The 12889-nt window shown below is 34.3% G+C and overlaps 1 protein-coding gene across 1 annotated transcript in view; it reads right to left on the bottom strand.

The window, feature by feature from the left end:
• LOC105535982 (latrophilin-3-like) overlaps positions 1-12889 on the bottom strand; it is a gene marked incomplete at its 5' end in the record, with an annotated part of 131393 nt that overhangs the window by 72179 nt on the left and 46325 nt on the right. The window contains 2 exons of the mRNA XM_011975233.1: positions 2187-2987; positions 5109-5123. Of these exons, the coding sequence (XP_011830623.1) occupies positions 2187-2987; positions 5109-5123 (816 nt within the window). The remainder of the gene's footprint in view (positions 1-2186; positions 2988-5108; positions 5124-12889) is intronic.

Raw genomic sequence — 12889 nt, 5'->3', positions numbered from 1 at the left:
ACTGATTAACTAAAAAAAGTGTTATTATTTATTATTCCTTTGAGATATTAGAAATCACTTCCTGTTCTAGTTAAGAGTCAAAAAAGTCTAAGAACCATCCATAACAAAGTTTTCACTACCAAATATAAATTTTAGTTTAAGAATATCATGACTATGAAAGGAGTGTCTTCCCAGATACTCTAGATAATGGATTATTGATCGGGTTTTAAACTGTAGAATGCAGTGGTTTAAAAAACAAACAAAAAACCTTACCTGTACAGCGGTGAGTCAGATAATAGAGTTGGTCTAGGAGATGTTGTTGAGGACTTACGTGAAATTGCTTTTGTTGCTATTGCATATTTAGTCTTTTCTTTCCGTAAAAGCCAATTCAACATAATATCAGCATTGCTGATTGTGGAAACAAGTGCTGTCACTCTGACTGAAGCCTCTCCATGATTAGAGAAAATACTAAAAAATAATTTGTCATCCTATCTGAATAAGAAGTGAAAAGCCATTCATTCATTCATTCATTCATTCATTCATTCCACAAGAGTGATTGAGCCTTATTATATATATGCAATGTATTATACTAGAGTCAGAGAAGACAGAAATAATGGTAAGAGAAAAATACAATCAAAGAAAGGGTAAGGCAAAGCCATTGACCATAAAAAACTTAGGATCTAGTTCAGTAAAAAGATATGCATATACTGGACTAAGAGGAATGTCGTGCTAATAAAAGAGTAGTGCAACACATAATGCAGAAAATATGAAATATTAACAGGATTACATTTTATTTTAGCAAAGGTTTTGTGCACGTTACTATATAAAGAACTAACCTGCTGAAAATGACAAATGCCCTTCAAAGAAGGAGTGCTAAAAATTGGAGTTGAGCAAAACAAAGGAAAGTCAATTCCTTGTAGTGACACATTTTTAAAGCTGAATGGCAAAAATAATTTAATTTTTGAATTGCTATATTACTGTCAAAATTCAGACACCCCTATCTTAGTTTTCCATTATACTTTATCTTGGGGAAGACTATTATGACTAGTTGATATGGTTTGGCTCTGGATCCGTACCCAAATCTCATCTTGAATTGTAATCCCCGTATCCCCACATGTGGAGGGCAGGACCTGGTGGGAGGTGATTGAATCATGGGGGCAGTTTTCCCTGTGCTGTTCTTGTGATAGTGAGTAAGTTCTCATGAAATCTGAGCGCTTTATAACAGAGTCTTCCCCTTTCGCTTGTTCATTCTCTTTTGCCTGCTGCCATGTAAGACACGCCTTTGCTTCTCTCTCACCTTCTGCTATGATTGTAAGTTTCCTGAGGCTTCCTCAGACATGCAGAACTGTGAATCAAGTAAACCTCTTTCTTTTATAAATTATCCAGTCTTGTTTACGTCTTCATAGCAGTGTGAGAATGGACTAATATGCTAGCTAAAAATTTTAACCTTTAAATTAAGATAATTGTGTTGAGTACATAAAAATGAAAAAAATTAAAGCTATTTATGATTGTCTTTAAACAACATTGAAAGGAAATGGTATGTTTTTAATGGAAAAAGGGCGCTTGTAAAGAATTGCAATTAAAACTATAAAAAATTCCAATGTCTTATAAAAATCAAGATATTTTTTCCTGTACTTATCAGTTATGAACATTTTTCTCAATATACCAATTAAGTTCATTCAGACACAGGCACACTCAAACTGACAACTTTCCCAAAAGGGGAGGTCATATATGATGCTCTCTGTGAGGTGAATACATTGGTGCAGGCTCCTGAAACATAATATCAAGTTAACCCTTTGACATGTTCCAAGTAGACAGCACTTCAGTGGGCATTTCACAATTAATTAGACAGGCTGGCATTCTATTTCAGCAATGGTTTTGTGCAGTTCACTACACAAAGAACTAACCTGCTGAAAATAACAAACACCTTTCAAAGAAGAAGAGCTAAAGACTGGAGTTGAGCAGAACAAAGGAGAGTCTACTTTTCGTAGTTACAAATTTTTACAGCTGAAAGTGATCAGCAGCAACCTTCTTTAGATGCAAAGACAAAGAACAATTTTCAGGTACACAGACCAGAAGACCACAAAGGAAGTTAAAAAAAACAAAAACAAAAACAAACAAACAAACAAAAAACCAACATAAAATGAACTTGCTGAGAACAAACTGTAAATATTTCCCCAAAGAGTACCATAAAAGGTTGAACTTACCTGATCTACTATCCAGCGGTCCAAAATCCAAAGAATATTTCACGACATGATAGTTATTCCATACATAAAGCAGGTTGTCCCTGGGGTTGTAATCCACAGCTGCAATGTACTGGTATGAATTGGGAAAGGGTACATCCACCAAACTATCCTTGCTTTGGTCAGTGTTGTAAATGTAGTCAATCTTATTTCCAGTGGCCTCATTGTCATCATCCTCATATACAGATTTGACCACATACAGAATTCCACAAATCATAAAGGCATTGGAAGCTGACCTTTTATCATATGCAGTATCCCATGTTCCTTCGATCCGTAGGGTGTAAGGGTTCAACTGACTAATGACAATTTTACCGTTGTTTTGTTCTGTTGCATAGATTACCCATAGCCCATTCTCATCTACTGCCAGGTCTATGTCAGATTTGCCTCCCCATCGGTAAGGGGAGGTATCATGGTAATTGGCATTTGCTATGATAGCCTCTCCACTCTTTATCCTAGTCCGCAAATCAAACTTTACTATGTTCCTGGTGCGCTCTTTGTTGAAGAACAAAGCTCCATCATACACTACAAATCCTGTGCCATCCACCCTATGAGGGAGCTTGTAGGTTGTAGTTGGTCTTCCAGCAATGAAGTCATCCTTGGATGAATACTCAGTCAGGGTATCAGTTCTGTAGGGAGTCCAGGGCATATAATAAATCTTGTCAGATGCCTGCAGAGGGTCTTTGCACCACGCCCCAGATTGGTGGTCAGACTCAAACAAATGTTCACTCTGGTATACTCCTTTTAGTAGTCCAGGACAAAGAAAAACTGTTGGAAGGGAAACAGTTAAAATAAATAAATACATTAATTTCATATTTTGTTATTTAGTCTTATTTTTCACCAAATGGAATGCAACTCTAACAGGAGATACCCACCATCACTTATTTTGCTGCATTCTTTTAAGAACACAAAGTATTCTTCCACATTAATTTTGGCTTCATTTCAAAATCATTTTGATTTCGATAACTGAAAAATATCTAGCCTTTTTGTGAGTAGCTGTGCCTTCCTGTGATTGTTACCTTTGTAAACACGCTACAATATTTTTGGAAATATATATTAGGTGTGACATATGTCTACGTATTCTATAGACATATAAGAAACACAAATGTCTATACACAATACTTTTAATAGTTCACTGAAGAACATATTTCAAAACAAAAATTATTGTTTCCATTCTGATGAAATTAGCCATTCAGTAGTTATCATTAAGAAACAGATGAGTATCCCATAGTAATTTTTTAATAAAGGAAAAGAAAAGCCCTGTAATACAGGCCACTGAATCTTTTAGCAAAAAAGCTCTCAAAGTTGCTACAACACACACAGAGCATGCAACCCACACAATTAAAAATGAGTGATGGATGGATACTGGAAGGAAAAGAGAAAGGAAGAAAAAGAAAGGAAAGAAGGAATAAGGAAAGAAGAAAAGGTGAAAGGTTACAGAAAAGAACCCAAGATCTAGATTTTAATCAGTTAAAAATGTCCTGTTAAATACAGTAGTATTGGAACTTAAAAACATGTACCTTTTACTGTTACATGGAAAGAGCATTAAAACCCAAGATTACTTGCTATAATATTTTGCTGCTCATACTTCAGAATGAAAATGGCTAGGAATCATCTGATTCACTGGATTTTTGTATGATTCAGTAGCATATCATGTGAATGGTGGTAAGAAAGCCTGGCTGATTCATCTGCAGTGAAGGGGCTATAAAGCAATGTTTCCCAAAGGTTGGTCCTTGAATCACATGTTTCAAGTGGCATAGCTAGATGTTACACAGAAAGAAAAAAGGGATCCTTACCCACATGTGTTTAAGAAATGTTATATTAAATATAACTGTAGCAGAGATTCTAATAGCATAGGTACATTCGTGAATCTCCAAGGCAGAAGTGGGAAGGGTGAGCAAATTTCACACACTAATTGGATCATGGCACCTTTATTATAGAGCTTCTTTGGAGTATAGAGTTCCACTGAACCTACTATGGGAAACACTGCTCTAATATATTTGCAAAGCAAATACACTGAAAAATAATCATGCAGTCTACTGTTATGTTTGGAATGATTAGAAGTGTACTGGGTGAAAAAATTAGAAAATCACCGTAATTTGGACTTTGACCCTTTTTTAAATGATTAAAGTAGTATTATTTTGGCATTAGTGATTAGCTTTTAAACAGCAACTATAAGCATAGATGCAATGGAAAACAATCTAAGATGAAACTCGGGTAGATTTTGGAGATTATCGAAAAGAAAAGTACATTACTAAAATGCCTAAAGTTTTACTTTTAGAGAAATAAGAAGTTTGGGAACAGGCTAACTACCAAAATCTTCCATAGCAAGGACAGAGGGCCATCATCAATATACAATCCATAATAATATTGATTATAAGAATTTCATATGCTTGCTATAATTATAAAGGATAGGTATCCATTGTTATCAAAACTGTATATAAGCTTTATGCTAAAATTAATAATCATCCTTGATGATTAAAGTAATTTACTTTAGGTGGTTCGGAAAACTATTTCCCTTTTCCCCCAATAGTTAAAAATTAATGGAATAGGGAAACCATGCCAGAGCTATGAAAAATTGTCTAGTATAGAAACAAAAACAAATTAAAGTAACTACTATTCATCACCATGAGTTGGATTTCTAACTACTCAAAAATAAAGGGGAATAAAATACACTGTGGAAACTTTTATACTACTAAACTCTTCTTAGATAAAAGAAGCTGACACTTGTCAGTAATACAGATTAAAGTGAAGTTGAGCAGCAGAAGTAGTAGATAAATTTTCATAAAATAGATAAGAATTAATAACAAAATTATTTTAACTAAATGTTAAACTGTTAAATAACTTAGCCTATAAATAGTATATAATTTATGAAAGGTATTTAATTACCTTTTTGTTCCACTTCTATTGGAGAGAGAGAAGTAAAGAGAGAAAGGAGAAAAGAGAATAGATTAATGGTACGGTATTGGCCAAGCACTTTTTATTCACCTCTTCCAAACTGAAAGTAATAATTTATTTCACTCATACTTGCTTTATTGAACATTATATGTTTTAATAAACTCATCTCTCTAATACAGTTATTTAAAAATAATATTATATTCTTTAAAATATATTATAAACTTTGACAAAAAGGGTAAAAATTAATCAAACTATGATTAAATAAACACACCATTCCAAATTACAGACATAGGAAATGCAATATTCATAGTAAGAACACAAATATTTCCATTTGAAAGGCAGGTCAATAGTTACACAAAGAAAGCTTTCAAATAGTTTGACTAGTCTCACTTATAAATATTATAGTCTATACCACTATTTCACATAATAGTTATGTTTTCTATGCATTTCAAAGAATTTGTTCAGAAGAACTACTCGGCAACTCATTTCCTAAGGCCTAAGATTTCCTGTAGCTTGTCACTCTTATGAGAAATGCACATCATGCGACTACACATTAATGTGGAATGCTCTTACCCTAAATAAATTGATTTGGAATCCTTATTGAAGAAACTTTTCTCCCTGCCACTCAGTAATATTTGATATTACTGTGGAAAAAATATTGTGTTTCAGAAAAATATGTTATCAGAAGGTTTAGAAAAATAATGAGCCACTGGCTCTGGTCATTTCTGAAACTCTTAACAGAGTCAACATACACTTATAAAAATAGAGATCCTCAAACATGTTATGTTTATACATTTCAAATTAAATTCCATAATTATTTTTAAGGTATTGACCAATATAAGTCAGTAAAAAATTTGGAAAATTGTTAACATATTCATAAACTCAGCAAGCAGCATCTCTTTATCTTATAAACATTTTGTTTCACCAAAGACAATGTGCTATATTCTAACATGAAAAGAGGGACCAATAAGAAAAAAGAGGAGAATGTCAGGGAAGAATAGTTCACAACACAAACTTCAAAAAATCACAGATTTCAAGTGATATAAAACTAAAGCAATTTCAGTGGAAGAGATGAACTCAGATATTATGCACAATAAATAAATGTAAAACTCTAGTAAGATTTCAAAGACAAGTGAGAAATACTGGTTGGGATAATTACATTTGGGTGATATCTTTATACTTTGATCTAAGCTTGCATGTTTCCAGTTATTGTCAAATCCACACTCGTTTCTCTCCAACGACTTTTTTGAAGCCTCAATATCATGTTGCAAAGTGATACTGAGCAGTGATATTCCTCAATCTCACCAAGGAAAAACTGGCATATATCAAAAGTTCTGCTTAGAAAGTTGCAAATAAGGTTATCAAATTTTAGATCCTTCATCTCACTAATAAATATTATTATGTTTTAAATAATTTCAACTTTTATTTTAGAATCAGGGGTACATGTACAGGTTTGTTACATGGATATATAATGTGATGCTGAGGTTTGGGGTACGATTGATCCCATTACCCAGGTAGTGAGCATAGTACCTAATAGTAAATTTTTCAACCCTTGCCCCCCTCCCTCCCTCTCTACAAATATTATTTTTAATGATATTTCTTGGATGCTTTTAAAAACTCTATTATATTGTCATAATTTATCATCATCCTCAATTAATCTTTATTGAGTAACTCCAGGGTTTACTGGACCATATGTCTCAAATAGGCTAATACAGGCATCTCAAGCCTTATCTGAGATGCACTTCATGCTTATACCAGAATAATAATAAACCTGTGTTCAGACTGACAACTAGAAGAAGCATAACTAAGCACCTTAACAAATTGCATAATTGATAGTCTCCAACGTGTAGATTTGAGGCCCATTATAATGAAGGCTGAGGTTGGGGATAGAAAGTCATACTAGAGTTGGTATTTTTCAACTACTAGCCTACAAAGAAGTTTTCAGAACTAATTTTGTTCCTTGAAATAGCCTTAGATAGAGATATATTTCTGATAAATACACACACAGAGAGAGTTTTACATTCTAAAACACAGAAATGCACGCTCATGGAAATTTAGTCTTCTTTCACATAAAACTCATACACAATCTTATTTTTGAGTGGAACTATCCTAACTTCTTTGTGAGTTTTATTTATCTCTTCAACAAATATTTAATGAGGAAGGAAGGCTGTGTGACAAAAAAGTATTGGCAATGGTATCTGTTATATTCTTCAAATATTATCTTACACTTTAATGGAAATTTTTATTTTTTGAAGAGTTTTAACCTCTATTAACTCAACTGCCATTTAGTAAAATTTTGGTTTTGATTCTCCGGTCCTGTTTAATATCAGAGACACTGGCATAAGCTGTACAATAAGTAAAGCTTGCCTCTGTTGATTGCTGGTTACTCAAAATGAAGATTTATTAGGCTGTTGTGCTTTGGAGAAAATTATTATGATCTTGCCCATGTCATGACTGGCTGTAGCTCATTTATCATTTATTTGATATTTTCAAGACTGAAGTAAAATAGTCCTATAATTTAAGTTGAAACAAGTGCATACAAATCATATTCCCATAACAAAAACTGGCAAGACAACATAATTTGTCATTGAAAAGCTTAGTAACACTAAGGATTGGCCAGTCATTACCTATCATTTAATTCTGATTCTAGAAGCTTCCCTACACTGAATAAATAATCAAATTACATGAATACAAGAAACAAGCACACTACTACATCCTGCATAACCACATAATAAATACTCAGTGAATAGCTCTTGAATTAAACACATAATCCAAATAACATTGAATAATTTTGCTTCTTGATATTTAAAGCATGTTGTAGAAAGAAAAAGTGGTGAAATAGAATCTGCATTCACTATATAAAATCATATTGCAATGCATTATCTGCATAATGTCTGTATATTTTAATAGGTGGGGAGGAAAGTAAAATTTATAAGCAATTTATATCTCTAACCCATTAAATGTAAAACTGGAGAGCAAAAGAAGAAAAAGGATATGGGTGGTATTGTGGGTTATACTGGCAAAAAACATTTGTTGCTATGAAACAGCCTGCAATGATCTAAAAACACAGGCCTAAAATACTCTCTTCCCTCCTCTCTGTAATAAGATAATAAATAAATGAATTGCATGATGACAACTGTGTGAGGGCCTTTTTCAGGATCTCTTGTTTTTTAGTCTAGTCCAATATCCTGAACTCTGGCATAGCTGTCATTGTTCATTTCCAAAAGTTTTTGAAACTAGTTTGTCTCCTTTTCTCTCTACACTTTTAATTTCCAAACTATTTTTACTGTGCATTCAGCCTCTATAAATCTGTTTATATATTTCCTTAAAGTGATTTCATCGTTATCCTTTGTCAAACTTAATGTCATAAGCTATATCCTGTGGTTAGAGTAAATGACAAATTCAATTAAGGAAAATTTTATTCTGTATCAAAGAAAGAAACAGGTAAAAATGACTAGTAAATTTTCCTCTATATTTTCCAAGAGTTCATAAAATAGATACAATATATAGTTATGCTACTATTTTGAAAAATAAGATATCTGTTCAGCCATTTCTGAATCATATGCAATACCTTTGCATTGCATTGTTTAATTAGAAAAGGCATGGATCAGAGAGCATATGTATGTATTGCCAAGCTTTTTAAAATTACATCACAAAATAGAGAGAAATAAATTTGTTGCATGCCAAAAAATGTTAATGCCATAACTAAGAATTATGAACTTGTATTCAATTCTAATGTTTAAATTATCTTTTCTTTTAAACTACAAAAATCATAGAACACATTTTCTATTTACAATGTAGAATGTTACAATCCAATAATGTCCCTATATTTCTGTAATCTATAAGGAAAAAGACACTTATAGGGGACATAACATGGTAATGAAATATTAAATATTATAAACATTTTTTTTCATTGCAATGTAATAGTATTGTTAACAGAACAATTGTCCTTATTACATTTGGTTTAGACTATTAAAATACACTTGGGTACCCTTATCACATCCCAGCGGGGCAGTTCGGATATGGCAGAAAGGCAAACTAAGAAAGTAATAAAAAAATCACAACCAGTTACCTATAAGTTGCATAATCAAAAGCTCACAATAATACAGGTTGAGTATCTCAGATCTAAAAATCTGAAATAAAAAATGTTCCAGGCTGGGCATGGTGGCTCACGCCTATAATCCCAGCACTTTGGGAGGCCAAGGTGGGTGGATCACAGGAGTTTGGGAGTTCGAGACCAGCCTAGCCAACATGGTGAAACCCCATCTCTACTAAAAATACAATAATTAGCTGGGCGTGGTGACCCATGTCTGTAATCCCAGCAACTCGGGGGGCTGAGGCAGGAGAATCACTTGAACTCACTTGAACCCAAAAGGCAGAGGTTGCAGAGAACCAACATCGCACCACTGCACTCCAACCCAGGTGACAGAGTGAGACTCCATCTCCAAAAAAAAAAAAAAAAAAAAAAAAAAAAAATGTTCCTGTGAGTATTTCCTTTGAGCATCATGTTTTCAGATTTTGGAGCATTTCGGTTCTCCAAAGGCCACTGCACCCAACCTTAAGTAGACATTTAAGTGCAGGCATTCTCATTATCCCAACTTTTCAAATGAGGAAACTGAGGAACAAATATCATGGCTCTATGGCTAATAAGTTTAGGTAGCTAAGCTTTGTTTAGGTAGAGTTGAAACACGAATATATTGAATATATTTTAAAATCCCAAACATCAGAAATCTGAAACATTACTGATCCCAAGCATTTCGGATAAGGGATACTCAGCCTATACTTTATATATGAACAGCATTTTATAATTTAATAAAATGTTTTCACATGAATCACCTTATTTAGTTATTGAAGAATTAACAGCACAGTAATGTGATGCAGTATTTATTATTCCCATCAGAGAAGAGTAAAGAGAGCCAAAACACTAAAGGATTTGACCAAGGTCAACCCTGGTAGGTGGCACAGCCCTGCCATTTGTCTAATACCATACGCTGACTCTCACAAGGTACAAACTCAATGAAACACAGTTTAATTATTGTACTCTTGTTCTCCATTTCCTCCCTGTCATCAAATCCTTGAAAAAGCATACTTTAGAAAAGACAAAAATATAAATAGAATCTCCCTGAGGGTAGGCACTATATCTGGTATAATATTCTTTCATTAAGTACTGAAATTTTGCATACAAAACCAATGAATGTTTAAGTAGACCTTTCTTTTTTTTTTTTTTTTTGGCACGGAGTCTCGCTCTGTTGCCCAGGATGAAGTGCAATGGTGTGATCTCGGCTCACTACAAGCTCCGCCTCCCGGGTTCATGCCATTCTCCTGCCTCAGTCTCCCCAGTAGCTGGGACTACAGGCGCCTGCTACCACGCCTGGCTAATTTTCTTTGTATTTTTAGTAGAGATGGGGCTTCACCTTGTTAGCCAGGATGGTCTCGATGTCCTGACTTTGTGATCCGCCCGCCTTGGCCTCCCAAAGTGCTGGGATTACAGGCGTGAGCTCCTGCACCTGGCCTTAAGTAGATATTTAAATGCAGGCATTCTCATTATCCCAACTTTTCAAATGGGGAAACTGAGGCACAAATACCATGGCTCTATGGCTAATAAGTTTAGGTAGCTAAGCTTTGTTTAGGTAGAGTTGAAATAGGAATCCAAGTTTAGATATTATTCATTATTGATGTTCAATAAGATAAAAATTTATCTTATTCATCTACAGTGCTCAACACATAAACAGAGCTTAATTAATATTTTCCATGCTTTGTGCAATGACTAAATGGCACTATGGTATTTTCAAAGAAAGGGACTGACTGACACACTTTTCAGTGCTATCACCCCTTGAGACTAGTGTACTAGTGTTACAAAGCAACTCTCCAGAGAAGATAAAATAACAGGGGAAAAAAAAAAAAAAAAAAGGTTTCCAGATTTCTTGACCAAGGGAAACCAAGATTTCTCTTATCACTGGAAACAAACCTGTGCTGAATAACTCTCATGTCTCCCTAATTGTTATTATTCTGAAACAGATAATTCTCTTTTTCCATTTCACTTCCACAAAGAAATACAGAAGCACTTCAGTAAATAGAAATTAAAAAAGAAAAAAAAAGTGAAGTTCATTAAATTTTTTGGTATATTGCATATCAAAAATTCTGACAGACATCTGTCTCTTTCAGTAAATAAAGTACTAATCCTTTATTTAATGAGAGACAGGAGTAATCTCTGCAGCTCAGCTTCTAAATTATGTTTTTCAAATAATACCCACGCATCACTGAACAAAAGTGCTACTCAAGCACCTTGTATTACAATGGCTTTATATAATTTGTTTCCAAAATTAACACCTCCTAATGAATTTCATCCTGGAGTGTGCAGATTGAAAATGTCAATAATTCATAAAATGCTTTTGCTAGCCACATTCTAATTTAAACACTTAAATGCAGTATCTATAGATGCTACAGAAACTGAGATGGCCTTTTATTTTGCATTAACATTCCATGCCATTGATGTATCTGCAAAACCTTTCAGACTATTAATTTAGCTTTTTAGAAGAAAATGCAGCTCTCTTAGTAGACTCTTTTGAGAATCTATTTATAATAGCTTTAGTAAAAATAATAATTTTTCAAAGTTATTATTGGTAATACTTAAAGTTGATCCATTTGCTTCTTCAATGATGTACCGTTGTTATAGTGATTTGTTACTACTGTGTGATAACCACATGGCATTTAGAGCTGCTAAACAAAAAACAAAGGCAGAGTTACCTCAGACTGTATAAGACTAAATATGCATGTTTATATATTACATCCACTGAATGCATCTGTGGAGCTCCTGTTATGTGCTGTTAAGAGCTGTGAATAGAGACAAATAGTAACAATCATAGCACTTAATAGTTACCGAATATGTACTCTGTGAAGAGTCAATCTGTGAATTATTTTATTTCATCCTCATCGAAACTCATGACTTTGGTGGTACTATTATTACAGGAGTTATTAAAAAATTATTTTAGGTACGTAGAAAGGGTAAGGAGTCCTCGGTAAGGCTTTTTCTTTTAATAAAAACAGTTCCCAAAACATTTCTAACAGAAAGCGGTTTGAAAAGCCTGACGGGCAAGCATTGATATGCAAATGCTGGGGAATAGAAACCTGATCCACCCAACATGGCGGTTCCCACCCTCTTCTAGTCACCACATATGCCAGGTGTCTTGGCTGCCCCTGGACACCACCACCTGTGCAAGACATCATGGCGACCTGCATCTGTACATTAAGTGGCTAAGGTGGGAGGGCCAGTTTTTTTCACTGCTTACGTGAATAGCATACCTGGTAAAACCAATCCCCTGGGCCCTATGCAAATCAGACACTGCCTCCAACAGCCTCCCAGTATAACTGACTGCTTTCTGTGGAAGGGGCAGGGGTTTTTATCTGTTCAGAGCCCCCACTCCCTCTGTATGGGGGAGCTTTATTTCTTCCTTCTTGCCTACTAAACTTTCCTCTCCTTAAAACCACTCCACGTGTGTCCGTGTCATTAATCTTATCGGTGTGAGACAAAGGGCCCTGATGTTTCTCTGGTCATCGAAGCCATATGACTACTACGACCATGCTATAAAGCACAAACTAATCTCTGCATCAGGGAAATTGTAGTCTAATAATTGGTGATTTTCAGTATATTTATTTACTAAAGATAAACTGTTCTTAAATGCTGTCAAAGAAACCTGTGTAAAGACATTAAAAACAGACAAGAATAGAAGTGAATGACAGAGAAAAGGGGAATTGTCAAAAGAAGCTGAAGT

Source organism: Mandrillus leucophaeus, unplaced genomic scaffold (genome assembly GCF_000951045.1).
Source record: "Mandrillus leucophaeus isolate KB7577 unplaced genomic scaffold, Mleu.le_1.0 Scaffold1526, whole genome shotgun sequence".
NCBI lineage: Eukaryota > Metazoa > Chordata > Mammalia > Primates > Cercopithecidae > Mandrillus > Mandrillus leucophaeus.
The sequence above is the reverse complement of the archived record's forward strand: the minus strand, read 5'-3'. Positions and strand labels throughout refer to the sequence as shown.